The following is a 20,747-nucleotide window of genomic DNA, read 5'->3' on the forward strand; positions in this document are numbered from 1 at the left end:
TCAGGTACCAGCCCTCCCCCCTCTGCGAGGACAGATCTGCACGTTCCCCCCCCCCCAATAGCTAGCAATCCAAGACAGTCCAGTGGAGCCTGAGCGGTGGGTGTTGCCTTCTGACACACTTGTGGTGATGTCAGGGGGCGTGGCATATGCAAATTAGTCATGCTAATGAGCTCCTGCACCTCTTTTTCTACGAAATGACCCCTGGGAACATTTAGGGACTCAGTTCATAGCGAGGATCCCTAGTAGGTTGGCCTTTGAAAGCAATGCGGATCAGGTCCTTCTGTGGGGCTGGAGCAGGGAGACTGTTTTCCCCCCTGCCCCTTTGGAGTCAAAAAGCAGAGAGTCAGTCAGGCTGGTGTGGGGGACAGCAGGGGTTGGTGGGGGGGGACCCGAGGGCTGCATTCCCCAGTTCCTGCTCTCAAGGGAGGGGCTGTGGCTCAGTGGAAGAGCCTCTGCTTTGCCTGCAGAAGGTCCCAGGTTCAATCCCCACCATCTGCATCTGAAAGGAACAGGTAAGAGGTGACGTGAAAGACTTTTCTCTGCCTGAGACCCTGGAGAGCGGCTGGCAGTCTGAGTGGGCAATACTGACCTGGATGGACCTGTGATCGGATTCAGTGTAAGGTCATTTCATGTATTAATGTTTTCAGAATTGGAAGCCAGTGTGGCGCAGTGGTTAGAGTGTCAGCCCAGGATCTGGGAGACCCACATTTGAATCCCAACTGTACCATGGAAGCTTGCTGGGTGACCTTGGGCCGGTCATATGTAGAGATGTGAAGGCCCGGAAAAAACCCGGAAAAATTCTGGAAAAAACTGTTTTTTTTCCGTTTTTTTCTTGAAGCCTTTTTGGGTTTTTTTTGAAAAATTGGAAAAATTGAAAAAAGAAAAAAAAGAAAATAATTGATTATGGAATGTTTTATTTTAACATGATGAATAAAATATTTTAAGACAAGGTGTTCAAATATTTTCCAAATGATTTCTAATATATATATATATGGTATCAGATTGATCTAATTTCTGTGCACTGAGGACAAGCAAGTCCTAGGTTACAAACTGAAACCTCCAATGCAAGAACGAGATGCATTTCTTCCTTTAGGAGGTGCTACTGTCACAAGAAAATAAAAAAGTTTCAGTTTTGTTCTTGCATGTGGGTGGGTATTCTGTTTGAAATAATTGTTTGGATACCACTATATTTTTAATATGCTAGTTCTGATAATTTCATGCCAAGTAAAAATGTCCATAGTCATATTTTATGTTCCTAAAGTAACAGAATGACTTTCAATCTAGAAAAAACGGGGGGGAAACGGGGTTTTTTCCCGAGCTTCAAAATTTCTGAAAATTTTACATCTCCAGTCACGTGCTATCAGCCTAACCTACCTCACGGGATTATTGTGGCGATAAAATCGAGGAGAGGAGGGATGACGTGAGTGGCTACGGGTTCCCATCAATGCTCCCTCTACGCTGTGTAGTCTGGTGAGCAAAACTTCTACATTGTGAGCTGCTGGGATTAAAACTGTGAGCGAGAGATTTGGCTACTGCATGAGTTCGTTTGCTCTGGAGCCCCATCCTTCCTGAGCCAAGACAAAAACGTGTGAGCCGGAAGCGAAAAAAACGGTGAGCTAGCTCACCCTAACTCACCTTAGAGGGAACACTGGTCCCCATCGGGAAGAAAAGTGGGGTATGAATAAATAAAATAAGTCACACTGCTCCTACCCCTGGCTGCTCTTCGGGTTGGGCTCCTGCACACAGAGGGCTCCGGTCCCCGGCCGTCCCCAGCAACGGTGTCGCTCAGCTCTTAGGAAACCCTCCGTCACCATTTCCTTTTCTTTTCAAGGTTACTCTCAGGTTGTATTTATAGAGGAGCCGTTGCTCAGTTCCCGAAGGCTTGCTAACTTGAGAGGCAGTGACGCGGGGAGGGGAGAGGACGACTTTTATGTGTGTGTGTGGGGGGGATGCTTTTCCACTTGCGACTGGCCCAGATGCACCCCCCTCCCACTAATCACAAAAGAAGTCTGATTCTTAGAGAAGGGACGGGCGTCGAAACCCGAGAACTTTGGGGGCACGTGTGAACCTCTCGAAATTACAGCGCCAGAGCTCTGACTTCAGTTGGAGGCACGTCCTCTGGTCCCAGCTCCGCGCCTCTCATCCCAGTCCCTCAGATGACATACCAAAAACACTCTGCACATGCTCAGAGGCATGCCACAATGGCAGTGCAATGCTCTGTTCCGGGAGTGGGGGTTGACTTCTGCAAAGCGAGCCCTGTTGCAGATCCACCCTTTGGACCATTCCCTCCCCCCCCCAAGCCATCTGGCAAAGTGCCCCCCCCTTGGGGGGCTGCTTCCTCCTGCCTTCCTGTCCCACAGTGTGGGGCTGGGGAAGCCGCCCGGCGAGGTCAAACCCTTTCCCTATTTACATTCCTGAGGCTTCTTGGCACCAGAATCATCCCCTAATATGGTCCGTTTGCGCTCCCTGCCTGTCACGCCAACCAGCCCTCCCCTGGCGTGGGGTGGGGTGGGGGGACCAGCCAGGCTGCTGGAAACACAGCATTAGTCCCCCCCCCACCCTGCATTCCCAGGCCATTCCACAGGCTCCCATTTGGAGCGGAGAGGGGAGGTTCCGCAGTATTGCCCCAGTGGAGCCACCTCCTGGGTCCTCCGAAGGACCCAGGCGTCCGAGCCCTCTGGGCTGCAGCCTCCTTTAGAGCCCCCAGACCCAAAGGCCTCCCAGTCCCCCCCACTCAGGCCCACTGGCACAGCCCCAGCAGGGCTCTGCTGTCTTCAGCTGCCTCGTGTTCAATAGGCGAAGGTTTATCTCACCCTGGCACGGGCCCTGCTGGCAGAGAGCTCCACCTGTTGAATTCCCGCCTGGCCAGAGCTTGCAGTCCTGAGCATGGCCCACTAGACAGCGCCGCCTCGGCCGCCTCCCGCAGCTCTCCCTTCCTGCGGCAGGACACTCTTCGGGCTGCCCCTCCCTGCCGTGCCTTCCTAGGAAACGGGACCTCGCCCAACATACCAGCCCTAGAGGAAGAGGGAGGGACGGCCTGCGTCACTCCCCAGCCGCTCTTGTTGCTAGCCAGCTCAGGATGGTACCTGGCCGAAAGGTAGGTGGTATTTCCTACCCCTCTCCTGCCTGGCTCTGGGTTCTAATCCTGGGGGCGGGTGGGCAGAAGAGACCCTTGCGAGCTCTTTGGGCAGGGAAAAGATGCGGGGGATGAGCTCCCACGTGCAGCTGACTCTGGGGTGGGTGGGGAGAGGAGGGGGGAGCTGCAGGGATGCTGTGCTACCCTCCGAGGGCGCTAGTGGTGTGCGGGAGGGGGGTTGGCAGCAGAGACAGGGACCCCCCCCCCCATTTAGGAAGGCAAGGAGGGAGAAGCTGGGTGATGGCACATTTCTGCCTGCCCTGTCTGGGCATGCCAGAAATTGCACCGGAAGTCCCAGCAGACTGACAAGGAAGCCGCAAGACAATGTCCTTAACAGAAATGTGGACGCTGATGGTCAAAGATAAGCTGTGAGCGTTTCAGGAACTGGAGGAGGGTGCGATATTTTCCTTGGGAGGGGGATCCATGTGTGTGTGTGGGGGGGGGGCCAGCCCGATGCAGACCGCCTGAACGCCGCACAGAGCAGTTATGTAAGTGCGGGAAGAAGCCCAAAAACGGCCACAACTGTGCCATATCAACCGTAAGAATCTGGGCAAAAGTTTCTCACGTCTTTGCGCATCCGTGCCTGGCCCCGCCACGACCTCCGAATGTCCTTTGCACAAACGTCCTGGGAAGGCAGACGTCCCCCCACATTTCCCTTCTGCTTTGCACTGTTCGTGACGCCCTTTCGCGCTGAGGCCTCCTGCCAGGCCGGAGGTCCTGGCGTTACCTGCGAGGCAAGCAGTGAGTTTCACAAGAGGCCTGTGGTGCAAGAAGCGTGGGCACGAGGCTGACGATGCGGCTGCCTCCTGCCGCGTCTCACGCTTCTCCTCTGGCCTTCGGTGACATTTGACCTTGAAGTCTCCTTCCAGGCCCCCCCCTCCGAGGTTACGCGTGAGATGTGGGTCGGACACGAGGCCCGTGCAAGGCGAGTGCACGGTGGTGCGAGGCTGGACCTCTGTTGCGGTGCTTCTCGCTGTCTTTGGAGCTTGGATGGTGTTTGACCTTCACCGGAGGCCTCCATCCAGCCTGCTGCAGCCTGCCTGACTGGGGGCGGGGCGGCAGTTATCACGCTGAAATGCTTGTTGCTTTGGTGCAAGGCGCAGAAGGACAGGAGGGTCTCTTTTCCTCTTGCCCTCAAATGAGATGCCTTTCCTGACAAAGGCGGGCTAGAACTGAAGTAAGGTATAAAATAACAGGTCACCTCCTGGGCTACCCATCCATGCTTGCGTTGAGCCGGCTTGTTTTGTGTGCAGTGGTGGCGTCGGTGGGGGCTGGGGGTGGTGGAGCGTGGCCCACGGCTTTCATAACGGCACCGTTCAATATTGACACTTCCCTTGCCACCCGGGGCATGGGAAAGGCTGCCCCAGGCGCCCCACCTTAGAAGCGGCACAGGGGCTGGCGGAAGGCGGCTGATTTGCATTCCATGCACACGCACACGCCCTGCACGCTCGCACGCACATGCCCCGGCCAAGCTCGGCCTCTCAACAGGTCTCCGTTCCTTTCCCTTCCTCCTGTTTCCATGCCAGGCTGAAAAGGGGAAGCCGGGACAAAAACACTGGCAGGGTGATTCCGCCGAGGAGGGATGCCAGCTCCAGGCCTAGGGAGGGGAAGGGCCTCGGTGGAGCATAAGGCCATAGAGCTTACCAGGGGTCATTTCGTAGAAAAAGTGGTGTAGGAGCTCATTAGAATAACTCATTAGCATAACTTATTTGCATATGCCACACCCCCTGACATCACCGGAAGTGTGTCAGAAGGCACCACTGGACTGTTTTGGATTGCTAGCTATTGGGGGGGGGGAAACGTGCAGATCTGTCCTCGCGGAGGAGGGAGAGCTTGTACCTGAATAAAACTTGGTCTTAAAGGTGCCACTGGACTGTTTTGGACCGGGGGACCGGGGGGGGACTCTGCAACTTACCCGGCTGCTTCTTGCTCTGACTGAGGGCTGCTGGGAGCAGGGGGTGGGGCTTGTTGCATGTGCCCGCCCCCTGGGCTCTTTACTGCCGGAGCTCCGCTCCTGTGCGCTCCTGCAGGGAAATGACCCTTGGAGCTTACCCTCCACAGCAGTCATGTCACCCAAGGGAACTGATCTCTGTTGTCTGGAGAGCAATTGTAATTCTGGGAGATCTCCAGGCCCCACCTGGAGGTTGGCAGGCAGAAGTGGGAACCCAGAAAGCAAGGGCTTTAAACCTGGGGTGCATCCTACCCCCTACCAAGTGTGCCCTCTGAGCTGTGGAGAGTCTCGTGAGCAAAAATCCTACTTTGTGAGCTCCTGGCATGGAAGTGGTGAGCGAGCGATTGGGCTCCTGCATGAATTCGTCTGCTCGGGAGCCCCGTCCTTCCTGAGCGGAGACACCAATGGTGAGCCGGAGGCTAAAAAATTGTGAGCCGGCTCACACTCACTCAGCTTAGAAGGAAAACTGCCCCCACCCCACCCCACTTGGCCCGAGTAAAATCTCCCTTCTGGAAATATCGAGGGGCGGGATTTAAAAAGGCAGGCATTTTGGTAGCTGTGAGAGAGATATCCTTCCTCTGGCCCTCCCTCTCATAATGTCAGGCACAATTTACTGACTCCTTTTATCGGGCGATTTCTTTTATTGACTCCTTTTTATTGCCTTCCTGGGTTTTGCTTTCTTGGTTCAGTTCAGAGCCACCTTGACATCAGGTGTGGAGGTCGGGGGCGGTCAAATTTCCGGAACAAATAAACCTGCCAGGAAGGTTTCCCACAAAAGCCCCAGGAGAACCCACCGGATCCGGCCCTTGCTCTGCCAGCACCCTGCACCAAGGTGGCCTGGAGGTTTTGGGGGCGGAGCCTGGGGAGGGCGGGGTTTGGGGAGGGACCCCAGTGGGTCCACTCTCCACCGCTGTCATTTTCCCCAGGGGAGCTGGCCTTGCTTGTCTGAAGGTCAAGTGTACTAGCGAGAGGTCTCCAGGCGCCCTACGCACTCTGCTCAAGAGGGCTGCTGTGGGGTGTCGTGGTTAAGAGCGCTGGACTGGTATGTGGAAGAACCAGGTTCGAATCCCCACTCATGCCTTGGGCCAGTACATGCACTCCTCAGCCTAGTCTACCTCGCAGGGTTGTTGTGAGGATAAAATGGAGGGGAGGAGAAGGATGTCGGCTGTTTTTGGTCCCCACGGAGGAGAAAAAGGTAAAGGTTCCCTTGCTCGAAAGCCAGTTGAGTCCGACTCTAGGGTTGCGATGCTCATCTCCGTTTCAAAGCCGAAGAGCCAGCGCTGTCCGAAGATGTTTCCGTGGTCATGGGACCGGCATGACTAAACACCAAGGCGCATGGAACGCTGTGACCTTCCCACTGAAGTGGTACCTACTTGCAATCTACTTGCAATTTCTTGCTTTCGAACTGCTAGGTTGGCAGGAGCTGGAACTAGAGATGGGAGCTCACTCCGTCATGCAGCAACCTGGGAGAAAGGTGGGGTATAAATGAATCAGATACATAAATAAATGACTACCTGGCCATTTACCCATGGGATCAGGCCGGTAGCTACAGTGGGGCGTCTCGGGGCTAGCCCCCCTTGACTTAATGGCAAGCCCCCCCCCAATTTCCCATCCAGCCCAGGGCGTCATGGCCTTCGTCCCCCAGGAGGGACAGCTCCAGCCAAGGACCTCTGGGGGAGGAGGTCGACTAGATGCTCGAAGCAGGAGGGAGACTCGAACTTGCTGGCGGCTGGAGCAGAGATCAGTGTAGCACGGGATTCCTGCGCCCCACTTTCTTTAATCAGATTACTTTTAATTTGACTCGCCAGTGCCCCCTAACCCTAACCCTGGCTACGGGCCTGCATGGGATGTTTGTTCCAGTTTGGATGCAGGTCCCCCTCTCCCGATCTGTGGCGCTTCCTTGCATCTCCATGGTTTCCCTCATCTTTCTTGACACTTTGCTGCAATTTTGAGAAAGATCACAGCTAAACAAGGCTGGCACCCGCGTGGGTGGCGGAGTCCAGGACGGTCTTCCGGGTCCTGCCCACATCAGTGCCATTTCCATTGCTGGATGGCTGGATTGACATATTTTAATGTTACCACAGTCTATTAGGTTCTCTGAATCCCCAGTTTTCATTTTAAAACACAGTCTCTAACTCCTCTGATTATACCTCCACAATGAAAAGGGCATTCAGTTGACTTGACACTAAATGACAGGTGAGATTTCACAGAAACGGAGAGACATGGTTATAACTTTACAGTGATACGTCGACTGTAAATTTGTAAAAACCCCTTCCCCAAAGCTCTGCCCCATAGGGCAGGGGGAATAGCCACCACGGATGACTGGGACAGGGAAATGGTAGCGAAACAGGCTCCGTGGAAGCTCCATTGATGCTGGGCTCTGTCGGCAGCTGCAGCATCAATGGGGAAACCATAGAAGACTGTCACTGGTTGTGAAACACCCATGTTTGAGCTTTACAGCATCTTTTCGCAAGCTACATGCTACCTCCAGGCAGTTGCTGTTTTCATCCAACGGACGCAGGAGGAGCTAATCCAAAAATGCAAACGGGGAACGAGATAACATGTTTTGTTATTTACTTGTCTCCGTTTGGTGCTGAGTCTCTCAGGAGGATTTTGTAAATATATTTCCCAGTCAGCCCTGAAGCGTCTTGGGTTCTTTATGCTGTCTCACAACCAGGGGTCATTTCGTAGAAAAAGAGGTGCAGGAGCTCATTAGCATAACTCATTAGCATAACTTATTTGCATATGCCACACACCCTGACATCACCAGAAGTGTGTCAGAAGGCAACACCCACCGCTCAGGCTCCACTGGACTGTTTTGAATTGCCAGCTATTTGGGGGGGGGGGACGTGCAGATCTGCCCTCGCAGAGGAGGGAGAGCTTGTACCTGAATAAAACTTGGTCTTAAAGGTGCCACTGGACTGTTTTGGGATGGGGGGGGCCCTCTGCAGCTTACCTGGCTGCTTCTTGTTCTGACTGAGGGCTGCTGGGAGCAGGGGGTGGGGCTTGTTGCATGTGCCGGCCCCCCTGGGCTCTTTACTGCCGGAGCTCCGCTCCTGTGCGCTCCTGCAGGAAATGACCCCTGCTCACAACACAGGACACACACACACACAGAGTGTGTTTGTGATGCCAGAGATAAGGGAGCCTGCACCCCTTTTCATGTGTGTGTTTGGACTTTTGCAGGAGGGCTTGGAGGATACCGGGAGCAGGATAACCTCCACCTTGGTCTTGTCGGTGTTCACAGCAGTCTTGGGGTCCTTGCAGTTTGGCTACAACATCGGTGTCATCAATGCGCCTCAAAAGGTATGGAGGAGAGGTCCCTCAGTAGTCCGCCACGATGACAAAACGGAGCCTCCATGTTCAGGGGCAGTGCATCTTTGAATACCGGCGCTAAGGGGGACAACGACCGGGGAGGCTTTGGCCTCCCTGTCTTGTTTGCCAGCTTTCTGCAGGGATCCGGGCGGCCGAAGAAGACGCTGGACTAGGTGGACCACTGGTCTGATCCAGCAGGGCTCTTCTGGTCTTAACTCTCAGACACTGCAGACAGGAGGGTGCCTCTGAACATGTGCAGATATATTTTGCTGAGTTTGGTGGGAGGAGTCAAGGTCATCGCTCGGGAGGACCGCCCAAACTGGTTTCCCACGGAGCCTGTTCTCTCGCTGTGCTTTGCTCTCAGGTCATCGAACAAAGCTACAATGCCACGTGGATGGAGCGCCAGGGCAAAGAGGAGCCGACGCCCATTGACCCCGACACCCTCACCACGCTCTGGTCCTTGTCTGTCGCCATCTTCTCCATCGGGGGCATGATCTCCTCTTTTATGGTGGGCATCGTCTCAGAATGGCTGGGCAGGTGAGTCTCCTGCTGTGCCTCGTAGACATAAGAGTGCCTTTGAACATGTGCAGAGTGCTTTGGCACGGATCGCTTACAAGCCACCTGTTGCAGATTAGTAAAGGACCTTCTTTGCCCGTTTGGTGTAGTGGTTAAGTGTGCTGACTCTAATCTGGGAGAACCGGGTTTGATTCCCCACTCCTCCACTCGCGCCTGCTGGATGACCTTGGGGCAAGCCATAGTTCTGTCAGAGCTGTTCTTGAAAAAGGGCAGTTTCTGTCAGAGCTCTCTCAGCCCCACCGACCTCACAGCCGGTGTCTGTGGTGGGGAGGGGAAGGGAAAGGAGTTTGTAAGCCACTTTGAGACTCCAAGTAAAGGGCAGGGTAGAAATCCAATTACTACTACTTCTACTACTACGACTACTACGTCTTCTTCTTCTGGAATGAGCGATTCATATTTTTCCTGGACCTTTTAATAGTTGCAGGCGGGAGTTCAGTCGGTGGCTCTGTCCTCATCGCCAAAGGCAGACGTGTGCTGGGACGAACAGCTCCTGCTGAGTTCCCACCTGCTGAGTGGCCCTGCAGACATTGGGCAGGGGATTCAGGAAACCGCTCTGCCATCACTGCATCGACCTGCTATCTCATCTGTGGATCAGGCTATTTGCACACTAGGCCTGAAAGGATCCATAGAGATAACCTATTGCCACCCCTTCTGTGTCATTCCAAAGGGAAACAGAAGCAAATACGATAATCACAACTGGGACTCGCACATAGCCCACATGGTTGAAACAAGGCGGCCTCTTTAACGTGCTGGCTGCACGGTTGCTTGTGAGAGGATGAAAAATAAATGTGGTGTTGTACGCAGTTTGGTGTAGTGGTTAGGTGTGCGGACTCTAATCTGGGAGAACCGGGTTTAATTCCCCACTCCTCCACTTGCAGCTGCTGGTGTGACCTTGGGTCAGTTACAAGTTCTGTCAGAGCTGTCCTTGAAAGAGCAGCTCTGGAAAGAGCTCTCTCAGCCCCGCCTACCTCACAGGGTGTCTGTTGTGGGGAGGGGGAGGGAAAGGAGTTTATAAGCTGCTCTGAGACTCTGAGTGAAGGGCGGGGTAGAAATCGGATCTCTTCTTCTTCTCCGCTAGGGAAGGGGGGGTGCTCATCTCTTCCCTTCCTCTTTCAGAGGGCGGCCATATTGGTCTGCAGTAGAAATGTAGAAGAGCTCCATTTGAGTCCGGCAGCACCTGAGAGGCCAACAAGATTGTTGGTGCGTGAGCTTTTGAGAGTCAGGAAGTATCTGTTGAAGGACACTTTGAGTCTCGAAAGCTTCTACCCTGAAAATCTTGGTCACTAAGCTGCTACTGGGCTCGGATCGGGCTCCTCTTCCCTGCCTGCTGCGCTTCCCCAATCGAAGATGGTTTCTCATGGAATGCTTTAAGGCAGGGGTGTCAGACATATGGCCCACGGGCCGAAACTGGCCCGTCCAGGGCTCTTATCCGGCCCGTGAGCAACTTGTCATTACCTTTATTGCCAGATGACAAAGGCTGTGCATTATGTGCCCGTATCCTGTCCCAGTGCTAATGAGTAATGGCTGGTGGGAGCGGGAGGGTGGGCATCAGGGAGATACTTTGAGGAAATTAAGTAAGATACTGTTCATGGTTTAAACATGTTTGTATTTCGAGTAAAAAATAATATTGTTAATTGAGTTTGCCTGTGTCCTTTATAAAGTTTATATCTCCCGTACCTGGCATTACTTTTTACGACACACATGGCCCAGCCTGGCCTGACAACGTGATATTCATGTCAGATCCAGCCCTCGTAACAAATGAGTTCAATGCCTCCGCTTTAAGAAGAAAAGAAGAGATTGGATTTATAACCCACCCTTCACTTCCTGAAGGAGTCTTAGAGTGGCTTACAATCTCCTTTCCATTCCCCTCCCCACAACAGACACCTGAGAGAGCTCTTTCAAGAACTGCCCTTGAGAGAAGAGCTCTGAGAGAACTTATGACTGACCCGAGGTCACACCAGCAGCTACACTGTGGAGGAGTGGGGGACTCAAACCCGGTTCTCCCAGATAAAGAATCCGCGTACAATACGAGGATCTTTCTATTCCCCTCTTTGGGCTTAAAGCAATCGCACTGTGGGGTGGGGGTGGATGCAGGACAAACTGTGGCTAGAATCCTTCCATCCTACTTTAGCACCAAGTCATGACTGGCAGCCGAATCCACCCACCTGGGCACCAGGGGCAGGGGCTCCCAGCCCTCGCCCCTGGACCTTGGCTTGGCTGAGTTTCAGAACGTGACACAAAGCCCTTCCCACTGAGCTGCTGAATCGAATCATAGAATCATAGAACGTTAGAGTTGGAAGGGACCTGGCGGGTCATCTAGTCCAACCCCCCTGCACACTGCAGGAGCACAGCCAAAAGATAGCCCTACAACAAAAGAGGGTCATCCAACCTGCGTTTGGAAGCGTCCAGCGAAGGAGCATCCACCACCTCCTGAGGCAGTCTGTTCCACTGCTCAACCACTCTTACAGTTAGGAAGTTTCTCCTGATATTTATCCGATATCGACTCCCTTGTCATTTCCACCCATTAGATCTAGCCTTGCAATCCGGAGCAAGAGAGAATAGATCCGCTCCACCTTCTACGTGACAGCCCTTCGAATACTTGAAGACTGCAATCATGTCCCCTCTAAGCCTTCTCTTTCCCAGGCTAAACATACCCAACTCTTTCAGCCTTTCCTCATAAGACTTGGATTCCAACCCGCTCACCATCCTGGTTGCCCTCTTCTGGACACGCCCTCTCTGTGGTCTCTCTCCGCTTTTAGGAAGAGGGCCATGATTGTGAACAACGCCCTGGCCTTTGTCGGAGGTGCCCTGATGGGCCTGGCGCAGGTCGGGAAGTCGTACGAGATGATGATTCTGGGCCGTTTCCTCATCGGCGTCTTCTCAGGTAAAAGAAAGACGATTGATGCTGGGGATGGGGGGAGGGGAGGAGGGAGGGAGGGGGAGGCACCTCCACCCAAGGCATAGCCACGGAAGAGAGGGAGGGGGATTGGAGGGCTTAGACTGGGGACCGGGGGCGCCCTGGCACCCGCCAAAACTTTTCTGGCACCTGCCAAGTGCTATTAGAAAGTGGATGTGGCCAGGTGGAGCTTTTGCCAAGCAGGGCTCCTGATCGGCTGCATAGATTAAAAGGCATCCTGCCTGAAGTGTTGAAGAGTTACTGTTAGAATTAAATATAACCTGACTTTCTGTGGCTGGCTCTGCCTCCTGCAGCGGCCGCTTTGTGGTTGCTAATCCAGCCTCCCGTCTCACACCGTGGCCAGCCAGTTCTTCTGGAGCTCCAAATAGACAGGGCACAGAGGCAGAGGCCGAGGTCTTCCCCACTGGTGGACCTCCTGACGGCACCTGGTATTTTTGGCCACTGTGTGACAGAGTGTTGGACTGGATGGGCCATTGGCCTGATCCAACATTGGCGTCTCTTATGTTCTGATGTTGCCTTCTGGCACTGGGATTTGGAGACTGACTGCCTCTGAATATGGCGGTTTAGTAAATAAAACCTATCCTAGCTTGGTGAGAACATCAGATGAGCCCTGCTGGATCAGACCAGTGAGGGTCCATCTAGTCCAGCCTCCTGTCTCATATAGTGCCCAACCAGTTCCTCTGGAGGTCCAACAACAAAGCATAGAGGCCGAGGCCTTCCCCTGATGCTAAGAACATAAGAACCTCAGAAGAGCCCTGCTGGATCAGACCAGTGAAGGTCCACCTAGTCCAGCCTCCTGTCTCACAGTGGCCAACCAGTTCCTCTGGACGGCCAACAACAGGGCAGAGAGGCTGAGGTCTCCCCCTGATTTTTCCTCCTGGCACTGGTGTTCAGAGGTTGACTACCCCTGGATGGGGAGGTTCTCTTTAGTCACCATGACTAGTAGCCACCGAAAGACCTATCCTCCATCCCAGAAGGAGTTCTACCTTGGCCACCTTAGGTCACAACCCTGAAGGCAAGGCCATGGTGTTGGCCCCTTGACCTGAAAAGCAAGTCAGTTCCCTGAGAGAAGGCCAGAAGGGACTGGACCGATCTGACAAACGTCCTGGTCATCGTCTCTCTTCCCCTACACCTTTCCTTTCCCTCCCAGGTTTCGCTTCAGGCCTTGTCCCCATGTATGTGGGAGAAATCTCCCCCACCAACCTGCGGGGGGCGCTGGGAACGCTACATCAACTGGCCATCGTCACGGGGATCCTTATCGCCCAGGTAAAGAACACAGCCCCTCCCCATGCGGTGCTTCCAGCGGGGGGCTTGGCATTGCCAGCCTCCAGGTGGGCATACAAAAATATATATCACTGTGTACAATAAATATATGTTTATAGTAGAACAATGTTATGCTTTATTCTCTTTCTCTTTATATTATTCAATACTGTGTTGTCTAAATATTGGCATCAAATATTATCAAAAATATATTGCACCCAAACAGTACATAGAGAAGAATATGTTTCAGCCAAACAATACATCGAGTGCAGGTACCTGATAGAATTTGAGAGATAGGCTGTCTTAGATAGGTTATTATGTTTGCCACAAGGGTTCTGATGGGACCCTCGACGATGCTGCTATCTTAAGAGCTTTTGTGCTTGCAAAGAAAAATTATTGCGCCTTATGTCCTTTATATACACATCGCAGTCCTTGAAAAAGATTCATTCAAAATGGGTAAATTACTAGAGTCCCGTGGGACTGGTGACTGTGATACTGACAAGGTGCCGTCTGAATGTAAACCTGCACTCGATGTATTGTTTGGGAACATATTCTTCTCTATGTACTATTTGGGTGAAATATATTTTTGATAATACTTGATACCAATATTTAGACAACAGTATTGAATAATATAGGAGCTGCGGTGGCTCAAGTGGTTAAGACGCTGAACTGCAGGCTGTGGAAGATCGGTAGTTCAGCAGTTCGAGACCCGGGTGTCGCATGATGGAGTGAGCTCCCGTCTCTGGCCCCAGCTCCTGCCAACCTAGCAATTCGAAAGCAAGACATTGCAAGTAGATAAATAGGTACCACTTCGGTGGGAAGGTAACAGCGTTCCATGCGCCTTGGTGTTTAGTCATGCCGGCCACATGACCACGGAAATGTCTTCGGACAGTGCTGGCTCTTCGGCTTTGAAACGGAGATGAGCACCACAACCCTAGAGTCGGATTCGACTGGCTTTCGAGCAAGGGAACCTTTACCTTTACCTTTATTGAATAATATAAAGAGAAAGAGAATAAAGCATAAAATTTTTCTACCATAAACATATATTTATTGCATGCAGTGATATGTATTTTTGTATATCTTCCTAACACTGTGACCCTCCGTTTTTGGATTAACCTCCAGGTGGGGCCTGGAGATCTCCCGGAATTACATCTCCCGATGACAGAAATCAGTCCCACCGGAGAAAATGGCTGCTTTGGAGGGTGGGCACTGATTTCGTTTGGATGGCTTCACTGGGGGTGGTTCTCTGCCTGGAACCCTCCACGTAGGGCTCGATTCACACCATCCGTCTCCCTCTCTCTCTCTCCCCGCAGGTGTTTGGCCTGGATACCATCCTGGGCACCAAGCTCTTGTGGCCCCTCCTGATGGGCCTGACCGTGGTGCCCTCCGCGCTCCAGTTGCTGCTCTTCCCCTTCTGCCCGGAGAGCCCTCGGTACCTCTACATCATCCGCAACAAGGAGTCCAAGGCCAAAGAAAGTGAGTGCCGCCACACCCCCCCCCAGTCTGGTGCCCACCATCCATCCGCCTCCCTCCCTCCCACTCCCAGGATCCTTTCCTCGATTGCCCTGGCCTAATCCATCTCCATCCCTCCGTCCATCTTCTTGGAAGCAAGTCCCATGGCGTTCGGTGGGGCTGGCTGGCTGGCTCCCAGGGAGGCGCCTGCAGGATTCTCGCCGTCTCATCCCTTGTCCAGTGGGGGGGCCCTCTATTTCCCTCCCCAGGTCTGTTTGCCCCCTGCCGCTCAGGACCTTCCTTCTCAAATCTACTCCTCCTCCTTCATATCCTCTCTCCACTCCCCTGTCCATCAACCACTTAGGATTGTCAACCTCCAGGTGGAGCCTGAAGTTCTCTTAGAATTACAACAGCTCTCCAGATGACACGGATCAGTTCTGCTGGAGAAAACGGCTGTGTGTCATCCTCGCTTATAGGGGAGACAGCTTTTAACTTTAAGACACTGTCTGTGTATCTAAACTTGGTAGATTTCTGCTGCCACCAGGAATTAAAAATTCCAAATCCCTCTCTTTTGGTAGAATGACCCAGGGTCTGGGCACTTCAGAGGACTATGTGGCCCTAAGAAAGGACTATTCTGAGTTCTGGGATAAAGTTTAAGCAAAAACATGTTTTATTTAATAAAGAACAAAATAGGTTACTGGTTATTTTGAACTGCTGCTGATGAAAGGAACTTGTAAATATAACTGGCAAAACTTGGTGTCACAAACAGTCTCTCAAACTCCCAAAACTCCACTCTGACAGACGTAGACACTCAGTCTAATCTCTCTCTCTCATATATATATATATATAGCCACACAAGCTAAACTGTTTGTCTTATTCACACATAATAGACTCAAAAACGTCCATAGTCACACAGACTAAACCGTTTGTCTTTTTCACACAGAATAGACTCAAAATCTCCCATAGTCACAGAGACTATGCTCTCTCTCCAAACTTCACACAGAGAATCACTCTCATAGACACCCCTCCTCCCACACTCTCAGTCATCAGCCAATCACATCACACTTGTCTCCATCTATCACTCTCCTTACAGTACTGCAGTCACACGAAACATTTAAAGAAACACACACATCAAAAATGGAATGATTACAGGCTGCTTTGGAGGGTGGGCTCTGAGGCATGGTAGCCTGCTGAAGCCCTGCCCCTCTCCCACCTTTGCTTTCCAATCTCCAGGAGCTTCCCAGCCTGGAGTTGGCAACCCTAACTACCACCCACTGTCAGCCTCCCTCCATCCTCACATTCCTTCCGCTCACCCAGATTTTGTTCCAGTTACCTTTCGCCCCCTCGTCTCCATTCCATTCCATCCCCTCCCCGGCTTACCAGCTTCCTTCCTCCAGAGTTGCCGATTCCTTCTGTCCAACCAACGCCCCCCCCCGCCCCTGTGCTTTTCCCTTTTCCTCCACTTGTCTTCCAGTTCCTTTCTTTTTGTCCTTTACTGCCGTCTCCCTCATTCCTAAAGCTCAGCCAAACAAGGGCACTGTCAAATCTTTTCCATGTTAAGGAGGCGTTTCAACGTGTTCTCCAAAAGACCACCCCAAACCAAGGCTCCCCCTAAGCTGTGGAGTCTTGTGAGCAAAAATTCCACTTTGTGTCCTGGCATTCAAGTTGTGAGCGAGCGATTTGGCTCCTGCGTCAATTAGTTTGCTCTGGAGCCCTCCTTCCTGAGCTAAGGCAAAAATGTGTGAGCCAGAGGGTAAGAAACTCTGAGCTAGCTCACACTGACTCAGCTTAGAGGGAACAGTGCCCCAAACCCTTTCCCTTTCCGAACAGTTCTGCCGAACAGTTCTGCTCAGTTTTGCTCCCCAGTTTCTGTTTGGTTCTTTAAAAGAAGGCCCTTCTTCTGGCCGGCTTTGTGATCCGGCTAACCAGGGGCCATTTAGCCAGCATGGTACCAATTAAGCAATCAGATCTGGCAACACACACCGTGAAGCAACCAGCGATGCTTTTTGCCTTCCTTCTGAAAAGGAGAACGAGCTTACCCAGTTTTACAGGCTCCCTGAAGATTGATGAAACAAGGGAATGTATTCTGAGAGAGCCAGTTTGGTGTCGTGGTGAAGTGCGCGGACTCTAATCTGGGAGAGCCGGGTTTGATTCCCCACTCCTCCACTTGCAGCTGCTGGATGACCTTGGGCAAGCCATCGTTCTGTCAGAGCTGTTCTTGAAAAAGAGCCATTTCTGTCAGAGCTCTCTCAGCCCCGCCTACCTCACAGGGTGTCTGTTGTGGGGAGGGGAAGGGAAAGGAGTTTGTAAGCTGCTCTGGGACACCTTTGGGTAGTGAAGGGCGGGGTATAAATCCAATCTCTTCTTCTTCTTCTGTAGGGTTGCCAGCTCTGGGTTAAGGAAATTTGCAGAGATCTGAGGGTGGATCCGGTGGAGAGTTGGGTTTGGGGTGGGAAGGGGAGGGGAGTGACCCCAGTGGGGCAGAGTCCACCCTCCAAACTGCTTTCTCCAGGGGAACTGATCTCTGCTGTCTGGAGATTAGTTAGAATTCCAGGAGGTTTCTGGGCTCCACCTGGCAGCCCTGACAAAGCTTTTGTCTGTTTGCAAAACCGGCCCTCTTGTTTTGGGTCAGCCACCCCCTTGTTCCCCAGAGATATCCCCCTTTCCTGGTTCCCCCCACCCAACCCCACAGCACGCCCTGAAGAGCTCCTCTCTCTGTCCTGCCCCCCACCCCAGGCCTCAAGCGGCTGACGGGCTGCACGGACGTGAGCGCCGCCCTGAACGAGATGAAGGAAGAGAAGCGGCGCATGGACATGGAGCGCAAGGTCTCCATCCTGGAGCTCTTCCGCTCCCGCATGTACCGCCAGCCCCTGCTCATCGCCGTCATCCTGCAGCTCTCCCAGCAGTTGTCCGGCATCAACGCTGTGAGTTGGCGCTGTGGGTGGCTGAGGGGTGCAGGAACGTGGGGAGTGTGGGAGGGTGACAACCAGGGGTCCTTTCCTGCAGGGGCGCACAGGAGCAGAGCTCCGGCAATAAAGAGCCCAGGGGGCGGGCACATGCAACAAGCCCCACCCCCTGCTCTCAGCAGCCCTCAGTCAGAGCAAGAAGCAGCCAGGTAAGTTGCAGAGCCCCCCAAAACAGTCCAGTGGCACCTTTAAGACCAAGTTTTATTCATGTACGAGCTCTCCCTCCTCTGCGAGGACAGATTTGCAGGGGGCCCCCCCCCCCAATAGCTAGCAATTCAAAACAGCCCAGTGGAGCCTGAGCGGTGGGTGTTGCCTTCTGACACGCTTCCAGTGATGCCAGGGGGTGTGGCATATGCAAATGAGTTATGAGATTGAGTTATGCTAATGAGCTCCGGCACCTCTTTTTCTACGAAATGACCTCTGGTGACAACCACTGCTCTCTCTAAGTTGTGGGGTCCTGTGAGCAAAAATTCTACCCTATGAGCTACTGGCATTGAAGTTGTGAGCGAGCGATTTGGCTGCTGCAGAAATGTGTTTGCTCCGGAGCCATCCTTCCTGGGCTAAGGCAAAAATGTGTGAGCCAGAGGCTAAAAAACGGTGAGCTCGCTCACACTAACTCAGCTTAGAGGGAACACTGGTGATGACTGGGGAACCCCGTCCGTGACAGCCTCTGTCCCACTTTCTTCTTTTAGATATTCTATTACTCAACTGACATCTTCACCAAGGCGAAGGTGACCAACGCTGCCTACGCCACCATTGGAGCTGGGGTGATCAACACGGTGTTCACGATCATTTCGGTAAGAGCCCGTGGTCCTGACACGCTCACTTCCACCAAACGGATGGGTGGTGGGGCCTGCTCCTTCAGTTCCAAAAACCACGCAGGCCCTCCCAGTGTTCTCACTGTGGTCTGCTTCAGGGATCCCGCTTCAGAGAGACGGTATTGCGGTCAAGAATGGCTGATGATATCTCTCCTGTTCCCATAGTGAGTGTTGCAGAGTCATATAGAACTTGCACACACCGGCTTAGGTTGGTGCTCTTTACACTTTCATTTAAATTCTATACACAGTCCTTATAGCTAAGCATTCACAGTTTCAACCGACAAACTGCTTCGCCAAGCTACCTGATACCATACTGGCATACAGTGGTACATACAGCACAGACTTATAGACGCATGGATCAGTGCAAATATCCAATCAGCACAGAGATGCTGAGCCACTGAAGCACCTCCTCTAGGCTGATGCAACATGTCCAGTCATGGGACCTCTGACTCTCATTGAGATCACCGTGGTCTGTCTAACAGGCTGCAGTCTTGTTAAGGCATTTCTTATAGACAGGTGGACACAGAGATCCCACATCCTCCCTCTGCTTCCTGTGAACATGGATCAGGATGCAAGCTCTCTCCACTGCTTGAACACACATGAATACAGAAGGTCGGACCAGAACCAACGGGTTGAAATTAAACCAGAAGAGTTTTCAGCAAAACATTAGGAAGGACTTCCTGACCGTTAGAGCTGTTCCTCAGTGGAACGGCTTCCTCGGGAGGTGGCGGGCTCTCCTTCTTTGGAGTTTTTAAAGCAGAGGCTAGATGGCCATCAGACAGCCATGCAGATACTGTGAACTCAGGCAGATCACGAGAGGGAGGGCAGGAAGGGTTGCCTCAGGGCTTAGTTCTCGTGGTCACGCCCAGGGAAAATGCTGATCGCCACGTTGGGGTCAGGAAGCCATTTTTCCTGGAGGTTTTTTGTCATCTTTTGGGCATGCAACAGCAGTCACTGCAGGTGGTTTTTTTTGCGAATTTCCTCCCTTGTCCAGGGGGTTGGACTAGATGACCCTGGAGGTCCCTTCCAACTCTATGGTTCTACAATTCTATGTAGCTGCCTTATACTGAATCAGACCACCGGTCCGTCAAGGACTGTATGGTCTACTCAGACTGGCAGCTGCTCTCCAGAGCCTCAGGGAAGAGAAGGGTCCTTTCACGCCACTTCCCACCTGATCCTTTTGGCTGGAAATTGAGCCGGTGCTCAGCCACGGCTTGTGAGGAGTCAGCAAGACTCAAGGGTAGAGTTGCCCGCTCAGGGTTGGGAAATTCCTAGAGATTTGGGGGTGGAGCCAGGGGAGGGAGGGGTTTAAGGAAGGGGAGGGACCTCAGCAGGGGCCCCCCCGGACCACCAGCAGGGGATAGGGGGCGGTAGGTTTGCCAGATCCAGGTGGGGAAACTCCTGCAGATTTGGGGATGGACCCCGGGGAGGACAGGGACCTCAGTGGAGTACAATACCATAGAGACCACCCTCCAAAACATCCATTTTCTCCAGGAGAATTTAATCTCAGTAGTCTGGAGAGGAGGTGTAATTCCAGGGGGTCCCCAGGTCCCACCTGGAGGCTGGCAACCCTACTCAAGCGGGAGTGCGGGGGAGGGGGGACAGCAGGTTGAACTCATGCCCCCCATGACACCTCCGGTTTGGTGTAGTGGTTAAGTGGGCGGACTCTAATCTGGGAGAACTGGGTTTGATTTCCCCACTCCTCCACATGCAGCTGCTGGTGTGACCTTTGGTCAGTCACAAGCTCTTTCAGAGCTGTTCCCTCAGGAGCAGTCCTCGAAAGAGCTCTCTCAGCCCCGCCTACCTTACAGGTTGCCTGTTGTGAGAAGGGGAAGGGAAAAGGCGTTTGTAAGCCGCTCTGAGGCTCCCTTGGGTAGTGAAGGGCGGGGTATAAATCCAATCTCTTCTTCTTCTCCTCTCCCGGAGCAAGTGCTGGGAAAGTTCTGTCTCTGCTGGAGTACCTGGGGATCCACTGTCAACAAGAGGAGGTGTTGTGGAGCAAGGCAGATTGGTAGTCTGAGTTCTTCTACGTTTTCTGCTTTCTCTGACGCTGCCTTCTTCCTCCTCCTCCTCCTCCCTCCTCCTTCCTCTCCAGGTGTTCTTGGTGGAGCGGGCAGGGAGACGCACCCTGCACATGCTGGGCCTGGCGGGGATGTGTGTGTGCGCCTTCCTGATGACAGCCGCCCTCGCCCTGCAGGTGAGTCCCACCTGGGCAATGAACTGGGGTTCGTCCACTAGAGCCATGCCACACACATACCCCTGCCCCTGGGGCAAACCACAGATCTGGAGAGGCACTTTCAGGCAAATGGGGGACAATTTGGACTTCAGGCAGCCCTTTCTCTCCCCCCCCCCCAACGAT

The 20,747-nt window shown here is 53.0% G+C and overlaps 1 protein-coding gene across 2 annotated transcripts in view; it reads left to right on the plus strand.

The window, feature by feature from the left end:
• The window catches only part of SLC2A4 (solute carrier family 2 (facilitated glucose transporter), member 4), a 37,449-nt gene that overhangs the window by 11,424 nt on the left and 5,278 nt on the right, over positions 1-20,747 (plus strand). The window contains exons 1-9 of one of the 2 annotated variants that reach the window (XM_015420347.1): positions 3,018-3,097; positions 8,271-8,390; positions 8,764-8,936; positions 11,735-11,859; positions 13,043-13,158; positions 14,466-14,628; positions 17,341-17,528; positions 18,263-18,367; positions 20,484-20,585. In XM_015420347.1, coding sequence (XP_015275833.1) covers positions 3,080-3,097; positions 8,271-8,390; positions 8,764-8,936; positions 11,735-11,859; positions 13,043-13,158; positions 14,466-14,628; positions 17,341-17,528; positions 18,263-18,367; positions 20,484-20,585 — 1,110 coding nt within the window. In that variant the 5' untranslated portion in view covers positions 3,018-3,079. Of the gene's footprint in view, positions 1-3,017; positions 3,098-8,270; positions 8,391-8,763; positions 8,937-11,734; positions 11,860-13,042; positions 13,159-14,465; positions 14,629-17,340; positions 17,529-18,262; positions 18,368-20,483; positions 20,586-20,747 lie in introns of those variants that run through there. The other variant, XM_015420346.1, reaches the window with a different exon arrangement.

Source organism: Gekko japonicus, unplaced genomic scaffold (genome assembly GCF_001447785.1).
Source record: "Gekko japonicus isolate JY-2015 unplaced genomic scaffold, Gekko_japonicus_V1.1 scaffold336, whole genome shotgun sequence".
NCBI lineage: Eukaryota > Metazoa > Chordata > Lepidosauria > Squamata > Gekkonidae > Gekko > Gekko japonicus.